This window comes from Clarias gariepinus, chromosome 27, assembly GCF_024256425.1.
Source record: "Clarias gariepinus isolate MV-2021 ecotype Netherlands chromosome 27, CGAR_prim_01v2, whole genome shotgun sequence".
Classification (NCBI taxonomy): domain Eukaryota; kingdom Metazoa; phylum Chordata; class Actinopteri; order Siluriformes; family Clariidae; genus Clarias; species Clarias gariepinus.
Genome location: NC_071126.1, coordinates 9,322,267 through 9,343,943, shown reverse-complemented (window position 1 = coordinate 9,343,943; position 21,677 = coordinate 9,322,267). Strand labels below are relative to the sequence as shown.

General features: G+C 38.4%; 1 protein-coding gene across 5 annotated transcripts in view; it reads left to right on the top strand.

The window, feature by feature from the left end:
• Window positions 1-21,677, top strand: part of pak5 (p21 protein (Cdc42/Rac)-activated kinase 5) — a 63,510-nt gene that overhangs the window by 14,866 nt on the left and 26,967 nt on the right. The window contains exons 1-3 of one of the 5 annotated variants that reach the window (XM_053489363.1): window positions 6,888-6,984; window positions 13,468-13,691; window positions 15,436-15,480. In XM_053489363.1, coding sequence (XP_053345338.1) covers window positions 6,969-6,984; window positions 13,468-13,691; window positions 15,436-15,480 — 285 coding nt within the window. In that variant the 5' untranslated portion in view covers window positions 6,888-6,968. Of the gene's footprint in view, window positions 1-6,887; window positions 6,985-8,664; window positions 8,738-9,711; window positions 9,730-13,467; window positions 13,692-15,435; window positions 15,481-21,677 lie in introns of those variants that run through there. The other 4 variants (XM_053489362.1, XM_053489366.1, XM_053489365.1 and 1 more) reach the window with 4 other exon arrangements.

Below are 21,677 nucleotides of genomic sequence, written 5' to 3'. Positions count from 1 at the left end.
TAGTTATTTAGGTTTTGGGGAGGCACTGAAGATCTGGATCAGGAAATTTTTGAGTTGTTAAATAAGCTTACATCATCAAAAAGTGCACTCATGGACCTGGACATCTCTAATTATCACCAGTCAAATTATATGCCTTGCCAGTCTGTACAGGCTGGTGTCAGATGTGTCATCTCTTTTCTCAGCAGTCTCTCTCTCTCTCTCTCTCTCTCTCTCTCTCTCTCTCTCTCTCTTCACTCTCTCTCTCTCTCTCTCTCTGTGTCTTTCTGTCTGTCTGTCTGTCTGCATTGTGTAGGCTGCTGACCTGCTGCTATACAGAACCCTGTTTTTAAATTGCGTAATGCCTTTGGTAAGCTGCCATGAAGATCTGGCTACTGTCTGAAACGCAGAGGAGGAGATTGCAAATATATGTGTGGGCAAACTCAACATGCAGAGTATAATCTCACTTGTATCCATGTGCTTAAACCGGTTGGCAAAATGTTGTCGCAGTGTTATTTGGGAACATTAAAGAACATCATACTGTAGGAACACTGTTATTAGGTGGTATTAGGTTGTTTGTTAGAAATACTTTGATGAAATCAGGTTGGAACAGCGTTGACTAAGTGACATTGGTGCAACGCAGAATGAATGACTCTAACACAACATTGCAAATACGACTTCAAAGCAACATTTAATAATAGCATTTATTTTTATCTCTCAGCTGAAATATATCCTCGCTCATGCTTTATATACGTCAAGCGATTATACTGTTGATGATCTTTTTGCAGCAAGATGCCCTGTGTGAGTCTCGAACCCCTCGAAACCTGCTATTGATTCTAAATTGCCTTGTTTAGCATCTAGTCCCTGTGTAAAAATACAAGACAGCTGCAATTTAACTAAATATTAAATCTAGAAGCAGCTGAAAGGATCTGAGATCCATTTTGTGAACCTGAACATTGTGCAAATGCTTTAGAAACCATATTGCAATACAGTTTCCTAAATACTTCCAAACTGATCCTTCTGCTTTGCCTCTTGCCGTTGTTTTCACTAGCACTACTTTTGCTGTGTTTGGGAGGTGCGATGTATAAGAAACATGAGATACTCAATGTGCATGGAGATGTTTTATTTGTCCGGTTTTCTGATCTGAATTTCTGAAGTAAAAAACTTAAGGGACTATGGATGTAATCCGTTTAGACAACGTGTGAACAGACAAGCATGATGAAGGCTATAAATAAATGTTGATATTCTGTTGTTTTGAGATTGTGGTTTTAAGATTGATAGGTCATTCCTGTTATAATGGTTTTTCTTTTAAATCATCATCGTCTCATCGTATATACCGCTTCAACATATCTACAGGGTCGCAGGGGGCCTGGAGCCTATCTCAGGAAACTTAGGGCACAAGGTAGGGTACACCTTGGACTGGGTGCCAATCCATCACAGGGCACACACACATATACACCCTACGGATAATTTTGGAACGCCAAGTAACCTAATCTAATGTCTTTGAACCATTGGAGGAAACCAGAGTGCCCGGAGGAAACGCACCAAGCATGGGGAGAACATGCAAACTCCGTGCACGCAGAGGCAGGAGTGGAACCTGGCCAGGAATCAAATCTGGACCCTGGAGGTGCAAAGCGACAGTGCTAACCAATGAGCCACCTCATTTTAAATCAAAGGAAATCGAATTTTCTAAAACTTGTCTTGTCCCAGAGTTGTGAACAAAAAATTCTGAGTAACCATGGTTTCTTCACACTAATGTTTTATGAGAGTGAACCAAACAAGGGGCATCCTCTGGTTCTGAATTTTTTTTTAAAAAAGTGCCAAAACATGCAGTTCCTTTGCTTTCAGCAAAAGTGTGGCAATCCCCCATAGACCTCATGTTAAAATGCCCAACTTTACTCTGACATAGCATTGGTCTCCATAGCTGTATGTGGGTGAATTCTTATGTAACTCATCAATTAAAGTGATATCAATCCGTGAAATTGTGCATAATTGTTCTTCGTGCCACCACTTTACCTATTTATAGATTAACCAGGGTTTAGGCAAAATCAGCTTCTGCCATGATGGCGACAAACAGAGCTCCCACAGTTGACCTTCAGAACTGCACTTCAGAAAACCTATGGGACTTATCACAGAGGGTTTGTCTATTTTATTTTTATATAGTCTGTGAAACCAAAGCTCTGAGACATTAACTGCATTGCTTTGCTTGCATCATGTGTCTGCTACATGATCTGCTGGTTAAGGACATGAATGTGCAGGGGTACAGGTGTTCCCATTAAAGCTGCCAGTGAGCGTACTGTACATATCCTACTTTGGATGTTTATTCAATGATTATGTAAAACATGATTAGGAAAAAGTCTCGTTCGCACAGTCAGCCATAAATAAGGATGTGTTCTGCTAATCCATGCATGCAGTGTGCCCGTGCAGTATGTTTGTGTGTTGTGGAGCATCTGCTAAATGATTCATGCAGGGGGATTTTGTTAGGAATCTCACAGGATCCAGCAAAGTGCTCTCACACACTAGATGCTTTGAAACAGGGTCACAGAGACAAGATGCAAGAGTGTACTTTTAAAGCAGAAAGCTACAGCAGTATGTTAATCCATGCTGTTTGTGCTGCTGTGTGTGGTGTGTTTGTGTGTGTGTGTGTGTGTGTATGTGCTCGGAAGTGAATATTTAAGTAAATAATGTATGTGTGTATTGGTGTGTAAATGTGTGAGTGAGTATGCAAGTTTGCATGGCTGCTCAGCAGACTGTAATTTCACTTCACTGCTCAGAACACCTCTGTTTCACACTGCAAGCTTAATAATGGACTGACAGGGTATGATTAAACCTTAAACTACAGCTCCGCAGCTCACGATTAGTGTTCAGTGATATATTATAATGCATGTGTGTGCCTTTTCTTGTTTTTAAAGTTTAAAATCTTTAAAGGTGTTTATAAGCTTATCATAATATTTTTTGATGGCACGGTGAACTCATAAAGGGGCAGGGGTAGCTCAGTGGTTAAGGCATTGGACTACGGTTTGGAAGATCCCCGGTTCAAACCCCACAACCACCAAGTTGCCACTGTTGGGCCCTTGAGCAAGGCCCTTAACCCTCAACTGCTCAGATGTATAATGAGATAAAAATGTAAGTCGCTCTGGATAAGAGCGTCTGCCAAATGCTTAAATGTAAATGTGATACCCTGGTCATTCAGTACAGCCAGGTCATCAGCTGACTTCATTTTATTGCCACATAACATTGCTAAGCCTACTGACCAACTTAAGCAACTCCAGATATTAACACTCTCTCCAGAGTCTATGCATAATGAGTACGTCACTTCCTTTCTTATCCTGACCCATCCATCTCTTTGGAATAAGATCAGTCTGCCATCACCAGACCTCATGACCTTTTTCCGTTGCCGCAAATGTAAGCGTTTTTATGATTAGTCACACTAACAAGTGCTTTTCTTGTAGACACACAGTTGTGTTTGGAAATGCCTTTACTTTCCCTATTAAACATAGCTATGGTTTTAAGTGTTTATTATATATTTAAGATGCGATTTCCCCAAGTGTTAATGCGTTCTCTTTTCATGTTTTTTTCCAACCACATTTCTTCCACAAAGGCTGACGCTTCAGCACGATCCTTCAAAGTTATGGTACGGATAATGTGATGAAGGGTCCTTAACCCAGTTCTAGTAATTTCAATCTAGACAATCTTTGAGTTTCAGTTTTCTTTGCTTGATTCAGCCCTATGATTCGACTCTTCGGAAATGGCGACCTTTTTCGGCCCACCAGTTTGTATAAAACTAATAAACTTGCACCTGATCTACAGGCCTGGTTTATTGATTTTTCCTTGAGAAACTGTGTCCAATCGGTACATTGGCTGATTGAGCACTCTGTTCGCCAGCCCATTGACAGGGTGTAGTAGTAAAAAATGTTAGCATACAGTACAAGGATTGCCTTGAGACTCAAGGAATTGGCCCCTGAGAATCATTTACATTTATTACATGTGGGTTTTTTAATTGAGGAAATAAATCAGAAGAAATTAAACTAATGATTGTGCTTGCCAGATTAAAAGTCTAACATGGAGTGACATTAACAGCCCATATCCATTAGAAATTGTATTAGAAGGACGTTGTCATGTTACTGAGCGTATCCTTGGGCCATGACTTAGTGTTTGAGGCCAGACATGGCCCTTTCTCATTTTGTGAAAAGACTATGCTGACTCAGAAAGTTTGGCCCAAAGTACTGCTGTTCTACCATAGTGACAGTGGACAGATGTCTCCCTCTGGGCAAAGTAACACACTCCATATGGGCAGTGACAAAGGGAATTTGAAAGCATCTTAAAGTTTGAATAACGATAACTTTCATTCTGTGATAAAGGTTTATTAGATGAAATACAAAAAGATAACTTTCATTCTGTTCTGGGTGTGTAAATGATTCTCAGATGTTTGGATGTGTTTGGATCTGTAATTTGGTCTGAATGTTTGCTCTTATTATTCCACAATGTAACAGTTATGAGCCGAGCCTTAGTGTATACACCATCAACCAAATTGCCTAAAATGTACTTTTACAATATAATTCCGAAAGACTGATTGTCCAAACAGATCCCAAACATAAGCCAAGAATTAAGAAGAAGCAATGTGTAAATGTGTGCTTTAATTCTTCTAATGGCTGCAGTATGTTGAATATCTTGAATAAATTCAATCAAACCAAAAATAAAATGAAAAAGCTATGGAGGCTGGGTTGGCTTTACACTTATGATACTATCATACAATTTGAACAACTAAAGAAAAAAAAAAACAGAAAAATAACTGTACAATAACCATTTGCATTGTTTGCAGAAATATACAGCTAAATTATTAATGTTTTACCATATTTCTATAATTTAAGTTGTAATATACAGTATGTTTACATTTTGTAGTAAGGCTAAATTCATATTATCAGCCTGAAATCTGATTTTTCTTCTCTAAAGTGACAGGGGTGTCTGAACTTACAAATCTGATGTTTTTCAGACCAGATTTGAGGCACTTTCCTATGCGGTTATAGATAAGATATATATCGAATATATAATGTGACAGGGATAAGAATGGGAATTGGAATTCATGTAACGTTTTGCCTTTGTGCATGCTTAGGGAGGTCGTCGGGATCATCAGTCAGCACCAGCAGCACTGGGTTTTTATTCCAGCAGGGTAGGGCAGTCAGTGGAGGGAAAGTGGAATCATTTATAGATAGATCAATCAATAAGATATTCGGTGCAATGAATCTGTCCAAGCACGACTCGAGGGAACCTATAGAAACAAAGCAGTGTTTCAGGATGTATTAATGTGCATTTTAGAGGACAGACACGTCCACATTAGTGTCAGATAAAAGTCACTTGTAGTTATTAATGTGAACTCTCATAACCTGCAAATTCAATCAGACAAAATTTTTTTTTTAATCCAACAACGTAGCTTGTGACGTGAACATAGCCTAAAGGCCTTATTAATAATTATTTTGCAATATACTGTTCCCTAGACCGGGTTTTTTAATTTTTCCTAATAATATTAAGACATTTCGTGAGCAATTCCTTTCCTTTTTCTTGCCTTCTCTAGTTAATTAGTAGCAAACAGCATATATTAGAGTCATACTGTAATACTCTATTGCATAAGAAAAAGTAAAATGTGAATATTATAATACAGTACAGTATATGAAACCAATTTTACATTAGCAATAACAGTTATAAGTAAAACATTTTGAGTGTTCTTTGTCATTTAGACAGGTGGTAATTATTCAGACTTAAACAATAATTTTGTCTTCAACCTACAGAAACAGGCTTATCAAAAAACATTACTATGCCTGATGTTTTAATAATGACTGGTGCTCCAGTTGTCAAAGATCAGCTGGAAGTATGTAACAGTTTATTAAACACAAAAAACAAGTCAAAGATGACGCAACATATACAAACTCAACAAGCATGGTACTGTATATAAGCAAACATGGCATGCAACTGACAACTTGCATGCAAATGCTACTCTTAACCCTTAGCTTAAGCAGTGGAGAGGGTGAAATCGGAAAAGTCTTGAAAATGCTTTGGATGCTTAAGATGACTGTTCTCAAGTTCCTGGTGTGTTTCTATGTTAGAGCTGTGGACAAGTGTTATCTCCAGATGCCCCCGCAGCCCTCACCCTAATGAGCATGCCACAGTCGGGCTGTGGGGATGTGGGTAAAAATAGCGTGTGGAAAGAAAGAAAGAAAGGGGTGTGGTGCACTTGCAGGCTTTCCACTCAGCTCCTGAAGCTCGGGCAGATTCTTCTACACTTCCTCCTGAAAGCCTATGAGTTTGTAGTGAGCTCTGTAGTCACGTTTCATTGAGAAGTGTTCCTCAAAGTTCTAGGGGGATGAATCATTGAGTGAAATGAATGAACTTTTTAAAATCAAGTATCCTCTCTTGTCTAGCATCAACACACAGTGTTTGTGTGCATGACCCCGGCTCCTGTATGATCTCACTGCTTGTGCAGTAGCAGCTGTCTTACTCTCTCTGTCTCTGTCTCTCTGTTTTCTTTGACTGTGCAATCACTTTCTCACTCACACTCATACAATGTGATAGACACTGGGTGTCCTGTCCGCTGCAGTCGGTGGTCACACTACGGATGTTGTGCCGTGCCAGTCAGAGAGTTAGTTAGTCTACAGAAGGTGACACACTGCCCGTGGACATGAGAGACAGTGCTGGAGCAGGAATTCAGGACACAAACAGGACGATGGTGTCAGCCTGGGAGAGTCTCTGCCGTCCTGCATCCCAATACCCTGGGCTTAGCCTGTCTGCATCAGGCTGCTGTCGTTGGCATTTTTTTTGGCACAGTGTTTCTTTGGTCATTATACGAGCGTGAATGGGTGAGCCCAAGGCGAGGCCTTGACTACACCCACGGTGAAGAGCCAGGGAATGTTTTTTTCAACATTATATCCCCTTATGGACATGTTTGCACATGTGAATGTTATAGAATTTTTTAATTCATATTTATTAAATGAGGACGAATGAATCTAGTACCAGGTAAGAACACATTATTAAGTAATTATTTATAAAGTTTATAGAAAGATTAAATTTTTTACAGATAAAACCAATTAAATAATTAATTTTCATCACTTAGTTGATTCATTGTATATAAAGTGTTTGTTTTTTCAAACTATTTTTAATCAGAATGTATCAAAATTCAGCTTAGATTGACCTTTTTGATGAGTTATGATAGACTTAATAATAATTGTACTGCTTTAGGTACTAGTACTCTGACTCTTTTAATTAGTTCTAATGTGGATTACTTTGTGAAAGCGAATCTTTGGCTTATTTGGTATTGGTTTAATTTGATGTCATATAATAAAGCCATGTCAGAAAAACTTTGACAATGAAACCTGCTGCAAAATATTCTTTTTATTCCTCTTCTTTCCTTTTTTTGCTTTACTTTTCCTTCTCTTTCCCTTCTCTACGTTGTCCCATTTTGTCCAATCCTTTGGTCCAGATATCCAAAATCTACATTTCCTGCAGATACATGCTTTGCTTAGGGTACTTTTGGTACTTTCGGACAAGCATGTTGTATAGACAGATTGTTCTGTCCATTATTAAAACCAACAGATAGTAAAACGGGAGAAAATGTAATAGCATAATATGTTTTGTATCTTCTGTGCAGCTGAGTTCTTTCCTAGTGTGGAGTAGCACAGCAGTGTTCACTACATATCACAGAGCACACTTGTTTTTTTTAGTCTGTACTTTGGCAAAATTGTTGTCTTCTCATCTGCCTCCAAGAATCACACCAAGAAGATAAACACAACAGAAGCAAAGACCGAACAAGTCTAAATGCTCGATACAGTGCCGAAAGTTTTGACACGTCTTCTAATTCCATGGTCCTTCCTGATTTTTATTTTTGTTCTACATTGTAAAACGCTGAAGGCATCCAAAATATGCAATAATCTCCTTTGATCAGTTGATGTTGAGATGTATCTGCTACTTACAGTATGTTCTGTAAAGCCTTTATAACAGCTTTATCTGAGGTGCTGTTTGTTATTTGTTGATTTTAGAGGCTGTTGACTCTAAATGAACTTCTTTACTTCTCTACAGCAGAGATAAGTTTTGGTCTTGCTTTCCTTGGATAGTCTTCATGAGATCCAGTCTCAACATGGTGCTTGATGGGTTTTGCAAATCCTTCTGGCAGAACAGCTGACCTTCGTGTCTTAAAATAACTGACTGTTGTTGTTGTTACTTAATTACCTAAAGCCATATGTGTTATTTCATAGTTTTGAAATCTTGATATGTTTAGATGGATGTGTATCTTGGTTATTTTATCTGGCTTTCATTTAAGGTGAATTAACAGTGATTGACCAGACAAGCATGCAGATACACCAGTGGTTTGAAATGTGTGATCATTGCTGTGCTACTCTATATTAGGAAAGACCTACGAATACTGTTATACTGTTACATTCCCTCCCTTTTCACTGTCTGTCCGTTTCACTGATGGAAAGAACAACCTGCCTGTACAGCATGCTTGTCATAAGTCAGTTAATGGTGCTATGTGTACTTAATGCACCCTAAGCCCCATGTAGCAGGGGGGGTCTGCAGCCAGTTGGCCATGCAAAGAGTAACAGCACATGTGTAAGAAGACCTAAAATAGTGCTGGGCTCTGTTTTGTTAGCAGGGCTTCTGGGGAAAGGCCAGGCCTCGCTTTGGCCCATAATGCCAGTGCACTGCTCCGGGCGGGAAATGCCTGCCGTCCTTCAGATGGTGACAGATGGTTCAGGGACAAACAGAACTTCAGGTCGAGTGCAAGGCTATTTCTTTAAATGCCATGGCCCTGAATTGTATCAGATTCATAATCATGATGCTATTCATCTATGCATTAATTTCTTTTCTGATGATGCATGTCAATTTTTTATTGTTGAATTACATTATCACAGCCAGTGATCATGTATACTAGTGATAATGTACTAGCCAGTAATCAGAATAAACTGCTCCCTAATTCTGTACAGATTTTTGTCCAGGATTTAGGAATAAGAACTTTTAATATGCTTTATATTTGTGTAAATCATGTCCACCTACACCTGAATGCTTTAATTACTAGTGTGATATTAATTAGTAACTTTTAAGGAATAGTTGTGTTTTCAACTTGCCAGTGTAACAGCCATAAAATCTCCACATGTTCCATGTTCAGGATGTAAATAGTCCAGGGCATTGCACTTTATGCAAATTCTTTTTTAAACTTCTTAATTTCCAATCATGCTCTTAAATGAAAGTTATGTACATATATACATAGATTTTTGTATGTTTTTGGTGAAATCATAAAAAGGCTGAGACTGAACCATCGCTATTCACCACAATTGCTTTATTTTTTTTTTTAAATACCCAGAATGCCTTAAGCTGTCAGCAGTCTCTGTAATCATATGTCTAGGTCATAGGTTTCAACAGCTCCTTCCCTCTCTTTCTCTCTCTCTCTCTCTCTCTCTCTGCTATCCAGCCCAAACCTGCAGTTGTGACAAGTGTAAGAGGTGCAGTCAGAACTAGCAAGGCCCAAAATAAAATCACGTCATTCGGGTGCAGTCAGTGTTATGTAAATGCCTTTGACTTGAGTCTCAGGTTTTGAATTATCAGCAGGCTCTTTTAATGTGTTTCAAATATTTTAAGAATTGTTTGGAAGGGGTGGATGTTAGGCCTGAGTGACAGGAGGGTACACAGGGCTTCTTGTTCAGATTGACCAGCACTTACTACCCAGCTTTTCCCCATAATGTACAGTAACAGCTACCAATCTGGGAGGTAAGTTTCTTCTGTGAGATTAATAGGTATAACAGCAGGAATAACAGAGGGGGGTGAGTTATCAGGGGGCGGGGCTTGTAGGATGGCTTTCACACACACACACTCACTAACGGATTGGGAATGACTGCTGCCTGGCTCACGGATTACATAAATTGTCTAAATAACGGATTACATTTAAAAAAAAATAACAAATCAAAAATGTACTCTATCGCATTACTTTGTAACACGTTACACCCAACACTGTTGTTCACTAGGGATGGGAATCACCAGGGACCTTCTGACACCATATTATCACGATAACAAGGTGCAGATTCGATCTTTTCTGTTACTTTCACCATTTTATAAATATCATGCTTGGATGTAAAACGTTTTGCAGATTTTGTTACAATTCTAAACAAACAACCACACAGGATGCTGTACTGCCTGTCAATGTGTGAAAAGTCTAGAGCGCACCACCTGCAGAGAAACAGCGAGTTTTTACCTTTTAAAAATGTATTAAAATGTAAAAAAGGCAGTTTTGAAATCAGTGCAGTGATAAATTGTCACAAAAAAAGAATGGCGAAACATTACTAAATAAATTTTTTCTCCCATCTCTATTGTTCGGTGTTCTCTACTTGACCAGGGAGAGATACAGTTATATTCACTGCTCCATCTGTCCATTAAATAAATTACAGTAGGAGCGGGATAGACTCGTCTGATAATCTGCTCTGTAGCCTCGGATTAGAGTGCACCTGTACTGAAGGCTCTGTTTACTATGTCAAAATTGCTGACACTCAGATTGGGGGTTGTCAAATTGTTTGGCTAGAACTCGCCATAGCAACAGTGACACACACACACACACACACACACATAGACATATTCAGCAAATGAACCAGAGCTGGTGGACACGAGGCTGAAAGTGAAACGGAATGTTGGCATGCCTGCATCGCGTAGGTGAAATTGTGAGCTCATTGACAAGTCAGCAGGAAAAGAGCTAAGTAAGATGATGCAGGAATGCAATAGTTGTGCATATGGAATGTTATTTTGAGCAGATGCTCCATGAATAGAAGGAATGAGAAGAATGTATGCATGCTTTAAAGGGGCTCCATGTACAAGTTGAAGAGTCAACAGTCAGTAACTAATCAGGAAGCAAACAGGGCTACTGCCGCCACATCGCACATCTGTTCATTATCAACTCATGAGCTCACTTTATTTAATCATTCCTAAACAAGGGAAGGCTTTAACATGTCTTTAAATTATACATACTGGGCATTCGTGAAGTATTATAAGTTTCTTCACTGTGCAGGATTGTGGCGATTCTGTGGCTGCCTTGAGCTTGGTGTCATTCATTTTAAGTGCATATTGATCAAGGACGTGTCTCAGGAAGGCTGGTGTTACATTTTCCCTTGTTCTCGAGGAGTTTAGAGACATGCTTGATAAAAATGTTTCCTTATTCTGTGGGAGAAAAGATGAACTCAAAATAAAATAAAATTAAACAAATCATTACACTGATAATTACATTTATGGCATTTTGCAGACACCCTTATCCAGAGCAACATTATACATCTGAGCAGTTGAAGGTTAAGGGGTCTTACTTAAGGGCCCAATAGAGGCAACTTGCTGGTGGTTAGGTTTTGAACCTGGGACCTCTCGAAACATAATCCAATGCCATAACCGCTAAGCTACCCCTGCCCCTGCCCACTCCAGTAGATACAGTATATGCAGCGCCTACGCATTAATATAGGGGTCACAGTTGGGTTCCAGAGACATAAGGACAACAGATACCTATATTTGCTTATATTTGTCCCTTATAGTCAACATATGGCCATGGGGTGGGCATGTGATAAGGCTGGGCCTTACTGATACACACTTCTATCTATTTTCTCATCAAGGCATGGCACCTGGTTAGAGATCTATCGCACAGATTTATTTCTGGGGGTATTCTGGCTTTGAATTGTTAAAAAACCCTTAGTTTAAATATGCTGGGGCTGGGGCATTTATATGCGTCTCTCTGTGTTTGCATTTTCTACTTAGGTAGCACAGTATGGGTATGACAGCAGGGTTTCTATAACGGCAGCATTGATCAGACACAAGATTCAATTTGCATCCTTTCTCCTTGTCTGATAGCTTAGCACTTCTGTAACAGTGGGATAGTCTCAGGGGTAGGGTGTGGATCCAAGTTCTGGTGTTTTTTTTTGTTTGTTGCTAAAACATTTAATTATCATCATCCAGAAGGCATTTTACGCCTCCTTAACGAGTTAATAGAGGCATTACGTTTGCAAGTTTTATATAAAAATATCATCAAGGTCACTGCAAAGTCAGATATCTGAAAGGACTTGGTGGTAGAGGCATCCCCGTCAGCACTCTTGATGCTCTGTTCTACTTGTTTATATTTGTTTTTCCTTAATTGTAATGAAGGTTTGCCATTAATTAAATTGACTGTATATTTTAATTTGAACACGCTGTGCCTAATCATTCTGCTGTCCTATCTCTGGCTTGTAGCTGGTTCCTGTTTAGAAAGCCCATCCTTCCCAGTAGCCCTCTCGCACTCTGTCTCTCTCTCCCTGGAGCTAAAATAAGGAAACTGAATAAGACGGATCCCGTTAATTAGCGCTATGATCTTCCATGTTATTTTTCATTCGATGCATGCTCTTGGGTGTTGCCGGGAGACAGAGCTCTTCATTCATGCAAATAACACTGTTGGTTTAAGTACACCATCTGAATCTCAGCTGCTTCCCAGATCGGTCCAGATTTAGCAGCCTGTGCAAACTGATTCTTTTACACGTTAAGCCTTTGAACGGAAAAGAGCTCTGCCCACGCTGCATTCGCATACGATGTACTAGTGAACACGTAGCCTGTTTTATTCACAGGACTCTTTCTGTTCCTCTTTCTCACACACATTTAGACACGCACACACGCCGGCTGTCCCTTTGTCTGTGTGCACATGTCGGCGGCCCAACTGGCAGTGCGTAGGTCAGCCAGGCACGGTGTCCGGCTCAGTGTGCCACAGCTGAAGGACACCATTGTTTTCCTGAATGACGGCGACCAACGAAAGTGATGCATAATCGTGATAAACTGAGATCAACATAGCAGTGAAAACCCAAAGGGAATGATAAGTGGACTCTCGATTTCCCCATCTTAATTGGAAATATACTCTTATGAATGGATTCCTGCGTTGTGCAATATTAAATATATGCAAAATAGAATTTACAATACAATTATTACAAATCTCTTTAAAAAGACTTGGCTTTTAGGCAGTGTTCAATTATAGTACGTATATTTTTAGAGATCTAAAGTCTTTGGTTTAATTATACTGTAGTTCATGCCTGGAAACTGCTTAAGAGCTTATGAGGCTGATTAGTGTTAACGATTTAACCTTGCATTCAATGTACAGTATGTGTGAACAGAGAACGAACAATCAATATACTATATGTTGTAAAATCCAGCTTTATACAGAATATAATAATTGTGTTTATGTGGCTTGTTATTGAGGTTCCTCAATCCATATGAGGACCTGAACATTTGTTCCACTTTAGGATTTGTCATTGTTATTGTTGCTATTGTTGCCTATTTACTGCATCTCCTTGAGCATTGGTGGCTCAATGGTGGGTGTCAGTCCCAAGTTCCAAATCCATGCCGAGTTGTGTGCGGATCGGATGTTTCATTGTGGGCCCGAAAAACTAACAGCAACAACTGTCTTATCTACTTGATTGCACTGCAAAACGTTATATTTTAATACTCTGCTTTCTGTGATTCTAGGTCTGTCCAGCTTTTCCAACATGTTTGGAAAGAAGAAGAAAAGGCTGGAAATCTCAGCCCCGTCAAACTTTGAGCATCGCGTGCACACAGGGTTTGACCCCCACGAACAAAAGTTCACCGGGCTTCCTCAGCAATGGCAGAGTCTCCTGGCAGACACGGCCAACCGGCCCAAACCCATGGTAGACCCGTCCTACATCACACCCATTCAGCTGGCCCCTATGAAGGTACACTATAGTTCTCCAGTTCTGAGAATATTTCTTGCTTCACTCTGCTCTCTTTATCTTCTGTAAATGCTCATGATTTATTATAACCTTCTGGAAAAAGCCACCATTCTGAATTAGAAATGTTTTTCAACATAAAGAATAATTACATTTGAAAAGAATTTCAGAATGGGCTTGGGTTAATTTCTAATAAGACAATTTCAAACAGTCTCAACTATATACTGTCTTCCTGCTTCTGATGTATTTTGAATGTCAGTGTTTATATGTTTGCTGATTTTTTTTGCACAGGTGAATGTATAGAATAATAGTACGTACATACACAGTCACTGGTTTATTTTATTTTCGTAAACGTGTCAGTGTTGCCATCATCTCCTGACTTGCTGTCTCCAATGTCTGTCTTTGCAGTCTGTCCTTTAGCTTTGCCTTGTGTCCTGTGCCTGTACATTTTTGTCTTATTATCAATGTTCATAGAGCAATCGTACCACTTTCTGTCTAGTATATCAATATTTTATTATCTATACATTTATTAAGTTAGGCTAGAAAAACTTGAATGAAATGAGCTCCATCAGTATTCATCCCTATTGTTTTAAAATCCTAAATCATTTTGGTGCAAGCGGTTGTCAACAGATGTCTGAGGTTCATTTAATATCTTGATATAGAAATGTACCTGTTCATGGAAAGCAGCAGATTTAGTTAAGGAACAATCCATACAAAGGCCAAGGATGAGACTTAAAGGAGGATTTCTGCCAAAAGTCAGTGACCGGGTAATTCAAGCATGAGTTAAAGAAGGAACCAAGAATCCAGGGGTAGCTGAAGGGTAACTGAAGCTCAGATTAGAGGAACTGTTGATAGTGGGGCCTTATGAAAGAGCTGCAAGACATTTCATTTGGCGTTTGCAAAAGAAGCAAGGTTAAGTCTTAGCAAACATACAGTAGGTTCTCTGGTCCAATAAGACCAAACCTACAGTACTGTGCAAAGATCACATGCAAATAACTGCTGTAAAGAATAGATGTGTTCAAATATATATAAAAAGTAATTAATGAAACAAAGTAAATTATTGGTGTAGTGGTGTAAGTTGGTCATCACAGCAAAGCTAAAGTGAGTTTTATAAGTTTTCTAGCGTACAGATATCTTCCTGTAAGATTTCTTTTTTGCTAAAATTATAATGTTTGAGAATCATTCTAAAATGGTATTTATGTATTTATTTATTTATTTATTGTTTGTACAGGCTTAATGATGAAGACATAAACATGTATAACACATAACAAGTGCCTGTTTTTGCCTGAATGATATGTTTGATTGGAATCCAGTATGGCACAACACCCTGAGAACATCACCCCCCCAAAGAAGCATGGTGGTGGTAGCAGCACAATAAGCAAATTTTCCGGCCTCTTGGTTGGTTATAGAACTAATTCTATTGTTACCCAGTCATTGACTTTTTGAAATACCGACTCACATACTCTTAAGAATATACGCCATGCTACTGTATGCTAAATCTGAAGTCAAATGGTATAGTATAATGTCTAAATGTAAGCTAATTAGGGCACAGTATGTAAGGCAAAGAATAAGGACTGAGGATGGCAACACAGGTTTAAGGCTTTAAGGCTGTCAGAAACCAGGCAGAATATAGGTCGGGTAAAGAAAAAAGAGAGGAAAATGAACTGACACTTGTAGTCGAGTACAGTACCATAGGAGATATCTCTGAAGAGCGGTCAACAAGACATTAATTCTCTTGATCTCTTCACAGACATCTCCCAAGAATGTCCGGTCATCTGAATCAGCGTTGCGAAAAGTATGCCCTTTTTCCTACCCTATTTGATCCTTTTTTCTCCTTTAGCTATACTATTCCTTCAGTTTTTTTTAACCTTTATTGTTTTTCACTGCTTGGCAACTTGCATTGTGGGTAGTTCTAGTTTCAAAATAAATGTTATGAACTGTTAAGAATATATGACATGTGATGAGAGAGGTCTGAGGAAATACACTAGTGAAAACTAAAATGCATGCTGTTATATTTACGTAGTCGCATATTCTAAACCATGAAATGTGTAGCAACATTTTATGTCTTATATTTGATTATGTAATTATAAGCCCTTCATATGAATGCTTCATAATACTATATGGCTTGCTATAAGCATGTCACAGGATGAAACATTGTCATTCGATGATGATAAACATCACGACATGCAAAAGTTAATCTTGTGGCATGGACCATTACTTTTTGAGTTTTTAAGCTTGTTTTATTGTGCATGCTCTGCTATAGCAAGCCATATTACATGAAAGAATGAACTTTAATATAGAAAGATTTCTAATATGTAAATGGTTACTTAGAGCAAAGGTTTCCAACTCTGGTCCTGGAGACCTCCTGTTTGTACAGTATATCTTTAGAACAGGATAAAGTAAGCAAATATGTGGGACGGAGTCACTCCAGGACCTCAGCCGTCTCAAATGATGTACCATGCACTATAACCTGCAGTGTACACTGTTCTTAAGTATGTAGAATGTGCAAGTTGGTGATGTTTAATAAATAGAACAGTACTGTTTTCAGTTTATGGACATGAGGATCTCATGTCATTAACTCTTGCCCCTGCTTCCAGAGGAACAGCCGATGGTTCTTGCTTTCAGTTCTTGCTTTCTTAATCAGTACATCAGCCAACTCCTTCTTCTTGCTTCCTTTTCTTTGGCTAGCTAGACCAGGCTGACACTTCTCTTCTGAATTAACAACAGTGTTAAAAGTGTCTCTTGTGATTTTTCACTACAACATCTGGGAATGAATAATACATCATGCCTAACTCAGTTTTGCAGTGTGGTAAGGCACTATAAGAAGAATATTTGAGCTCATGTTCATAACTACTAGCACGTACACATTTGTAATGAAGAAATCAATGCAAATAGAAATTTGACCAGGATTTATTTTATTTATTACCTTACCTCACCTAAATGACTTCTAATATGTCAAGTGCATCTGTTGGTCATATTGGATAGGACATCTTAAATACACTGTTCGACCAAAATGGTGCTGCATCAAGCAAAGAAAATACCTAAGGAGGTTTAAAATTACTGGAATTTTGTTAGTGGCATGGTGGCTTAGTAGTTAGCACTGTCGCCCCTGCATGCCCTGGTTCAGTTCTTGGCCACCATGCATACCTCTTTGTGCATGGATTTTGCATTTTATTCCCGTGCTTGGTGGGTTTCCTCCAGGTACTCCGTTTTCCTCCCACAGTCCAAAGACATGCAGACTGTGTATGTGTGTATCTGTATGTGTGTTCCCAGTGATGAATTGGCACCCTGTCCAGGGTGTCCCTCCACATCATGCCCTTAGTCTCCTGGGATAGGCTCCAGTCTCCCGTGACCCTGTATACAGGATTATGTGGTATAGACAAGCCTTCGACACATTATCAAAACCTGGAAGGATAGTGTTGAACTGACAACTTTGTGAAACAAAAGTTTTTTTTTTCGGATAAAAATCATGAGTAAAGATCACGTACACACACAATGTGATGGAAACTTACAGGATTAGGACTAAACAGCTGTGTGGCCATAACAAAGAGTTAAACTAATCAAAAAAACATTTGAGTTTGCCTTAGCAATCTTCAGCCTAAGGATAAAAGTTTGGACCAGTGGAGAAGGATCATAAGGTCTGATGAGTCCAGACTGACCCAAGCATCCAGATAGATGGCTGCATAAAGGAAAGAAGAGAGGCGCATAAAGAGATGCACCCATTATGCAGAGTGACCACTGTACTGTATAAACCTCACTGTACAGGGAGGCACTCTTATAATCTGGGGTTGTTTTGGTTGGTCAGTTCTAGGCTCAGCAATGTTATGGGCATTAAAATAAAGTCAGCTGATGACCTGAATGTACTGAATGGCCAGGTTATCACATCATTGGAGTTTTTCTTCCCTGATGGAGGCATATTCTAGAACTCAAATTGTAAAAGAGGGATTCTGAGAGTACTGTAATCAGAGCTAAGGTGACTGAATGAAATCTTTTTTTTTTTTTATCAGGCAGTGTATAATATTTGTATGTCATCAATTTAACTAGTAGCATAATAATAATAATGATAATAATAACAGAGCAAATTAATTGCACATATGTACAAGGGCTAATCGATTTTGACTCCCAAAACAAAACAAAAAAAAACTATTAAATGATTTTGTTATAAATCTTTCACAATCGTCCTTCTTTAAAAGCTAGTGATGACAGACTGTAGTTGATCCATGATCAGAACAGATCTTTCCCCATGATTGGCAAGTGACCTGTGGATTAGTTTTGGGCCTCATTCCTAATATTTTTGTGTGCTCAGAGTCTCTTCATGTTTATATTTTCACTCACTCGACGACATGTGCCATCATTACAATCAGTAGGGGATTGTCAGATAACATTGAATCATTCTTACGTTGCCAGATAGCTGTGATTCCCCCAAAAATTTAATTAAAAAACAGGCCAAATATCAGCACTAAAACTTATTCTGTAAATTAACTATATATGCATATACTTTATTTTAATAAAATTGTCCTAGATTATTTATAACCATAGGTGATATACTATAAATGCACCCCATTATATTATTATTATTATTATTATTATTATTATTGTTGTTATTATTATTTATTTTTTCTTTTATAAGCTTTTTGTAGTTGACTTACTGTATTGAAAGTTAATATAAGTACTTTACTATTAAAAAGATTTTTGTAGTTTAGTAAATACATGATGTTTATAAAGTCAATGAATAATTGTGTTAAATAATCTTAATAATATCTCAATATTGACCCAATTAACCAAAATAGTCATGATTATGATAATTAAATATTTTTAGTCTAATTCAATATTTTATCAAGCTTTTATGCTTTACTGGGTTCATGCTGCATTTCCTCTCTGGGTTGGAAAGGATCAAACAGAAAAGCTGTATCTGTATCCCTCAAAAAGAGAGACAAAAATGATGTCATCTGTCCTTTTGTGTAATTCATATTTTAATTAGCTCGTGTGTGCTCAGTGTGTTCTCAGCTTTTAGTTTCTCCTTCAAGCACACTTCATGGTGAAGAGAACAATAGAGTAAATAACCCACTTTGTTCCTGTTCATTACACTCAGTCTACCGCCTACCGATAAGGCAGAATGAAAACAGGGGTAAAGAGATATCAGCTTGAAAAGTCTGATTGTGTGGGGTGTGTAACTTTGTGTAATCACATGATATGATTAGCACTGATTGGCTGTGTAAAGCTACAGCACCGGGCCCACATCGTCACTTCATTTCATTCTGTGTGTTTTTATAACGACTGCATTTTATGTTCTAAACTAAACATCTTTAAAAAAAAAATTTATCAATACATTGATAAAAAAAATTGATAAACTGGCAAGGCAAGGCAAGGCAAGTTTATTTGTTCACACACAACAGTAATTCAAAGTGATTGCATAAATTAATTCAATGCTTTACATAAAAGAAAAAAAATCATAAGAAGAAATAGAAAATTATAGCACTAAGACTTTTAAAAGAATTAAAACATAATCAGTAATAGGATAAATGTATGTTTACTCACTCACTAAACATCTACACGGCTTTATTCTACATACGTCATAGGGGTGTCCTGGAGCCTGTACCAGGAGACCTACTGTAATGCATGAGGTTGGGTACAGCCTGAACAGGGTGCCAATTCATAGCCGGGAACACACAAATATACACACATTCACTCGTTCACTTAGTCACACACTATGGGCAAATTGGGAAGACCGATAAGCCAAATCTAAGTCTTTGGACTGTGGGAGGAAACCGGAGAACCCGGAGGAAACCCACCAAGCACAGAGAGAACATGTGAACTCCATGCTCACAGACCCCAGGTGGGAAGCAAACCCATGACCTTGGAGTTGCAGGGCAACAGTGCTAACCACTAAGCAGTGCTAACCACTTCTTAGGGCAAAAATGGTTTCTTTATTGATGTGTGGTGGTGTCATGGTTTTAGCTTTGTAAAGAGCTTATCTGGGAGCATTTTTTCTGAAAGAGAAACCTTCTGTAGTAGCTTTTTCCACAGCACATTTGTATTTCTCTGCATGACATATTTTTAAATTATACCTTTCAGAAAGAAAGACCCGTGCAGACATCAATATTAATGCCCCAAGTGTGATTGAATGAGTGCACTTATCAGGAGCATGGAGTAAGTCCCTGGGTTTAAGCTGTGTATAATATTAGAAAGGCTCAGCTAACCGTCCACCCCCACCCGCCTTTTTCCACTCTCTGCACTGACACATGAATGATGTGCTCATTCCTGCAGTTGGCAGACTTGTCTGTGTGCCGTTCCTAAGGTAATGAGGGAGTACAGAGAATGAGAGAGAAAACTGTGTCTATGTCGTGAGTGTTCATCCTACAGAATTCCCATGGAAAGATAAATCTACCTGCGTATGGCCGTTTACTTACACAGCGCTTGTTTTTTTTTTCACCTGATCTAAATATGTGGCTTTTGCACTTATAACTTTTTTTCAGAATTAATGTTGTATATGTGTATGTTTCTCTTTATTGTGCAACAAATGACATAGCTCATAATTCTTTCCTGTCACCTGATTGCTAAGGTGAGTGTGCGTCAGTGCATGCACTAGCAGAATCCCAGCTCACAGATTATTGGTAGAAAACTACCAATTAGGTTTCATTATTATTGTACAGTTTAAGGTCTTGCTGTGCTGTATTGAGATTCTGTGTCAGACTGTGATACTTTTTGTTGTAATTTATACAAAGCTTATTTTTTATTGCAGCAGGAACAGTGGATGTGCAACATACAGTACGTTGTATTCTACTTGTAATGCACTGTGCATTAGAAAGCATAGCTGTCTGATAAAATCGATTTTGCAATTGAATCAGTATTTTGTTGGTCAGTTTTCTATTCAGAATCAATTCACAATAAATTATATAGTTAAACTTCCAAGTGTGAAATGCTCGAAACTGATGAACCCCTTAAAACTCTTGTATCTTCGTCATATACTCATATTTGAGAATCTTGCTATCTACAGGCCTGGAGGGTGGAACAGAAGCTTGGCAGGAAAAATGATGCCAATGATGGCTTTGCATGTAGTTTCATCTCTTTTTATCTAGGACCCTCTGTAGTTTAGCTAGGAACCATGGGAGCCAATGGTGACTATTATACTTATTCCTATTTTATGACCGTGGATAGACCTCCGGTCAACACTTACACGCCATACAAAAATTTGTTAGTGAGACTAATTAGTTAAAAACACTACAAATAGCTAGGGAATCATAAATGAACTTTGGAGTGTAAGAAGGGAGGCACTCTCCCATCATGCATTAGTGCCCACAGTATAAGGTTCTGGAGGCAGTGTTATTATCAGGGGTGGTCTCAGTTGGTCAGGTGTAGGCTCAGAAATGTTATGTGAAATATATGTAAAATGAAGTCAGCTGACGACCTGAATGTACTGAGTGAACAGGGAATCACATTTATGGAGTTTTTCCTCCCTGGGGGCACACTTTAGGATTCCCATTTTATACGAGTGGTTCTGTGAGCATGAAAAATCATTTTCACACATCATTAAGTGTCTGCCAAAATGTCAAAATGTTAGTAAATGTTAAATGGTCAGTAGTTTGGTCATTTAGGTGTATACTTAATTTATGCTTTATGCATTTTTTCACTACGAAGTTGTTTTTAGGGATAGCAGGGAAACCCTGGTGTCAAAAGGCAGCTGAGGGTTTCTTCTTCCCTACTATATAACAGAATCCACCATTTATATGTTATAAAATTAATATTTTAATGGATTTTGTCTGAGGCCCTTCTCGTAAAAAAAATATTTGCGTTGACCATATCCTAACAACTGGACATGATACAATAACAAACTTGAAATTACAATGGAGCTTATTAAACCAGGAATCTAAAAATATGCATAACTCAAATCACAAAATGCAACTTAATAACTGCTTTGATGTAAAGGGCCAAATATTGTAAGTCTTTAACAAAACAACAGGAAGCCATAGTGCAGTCATATATTTCCTTGTA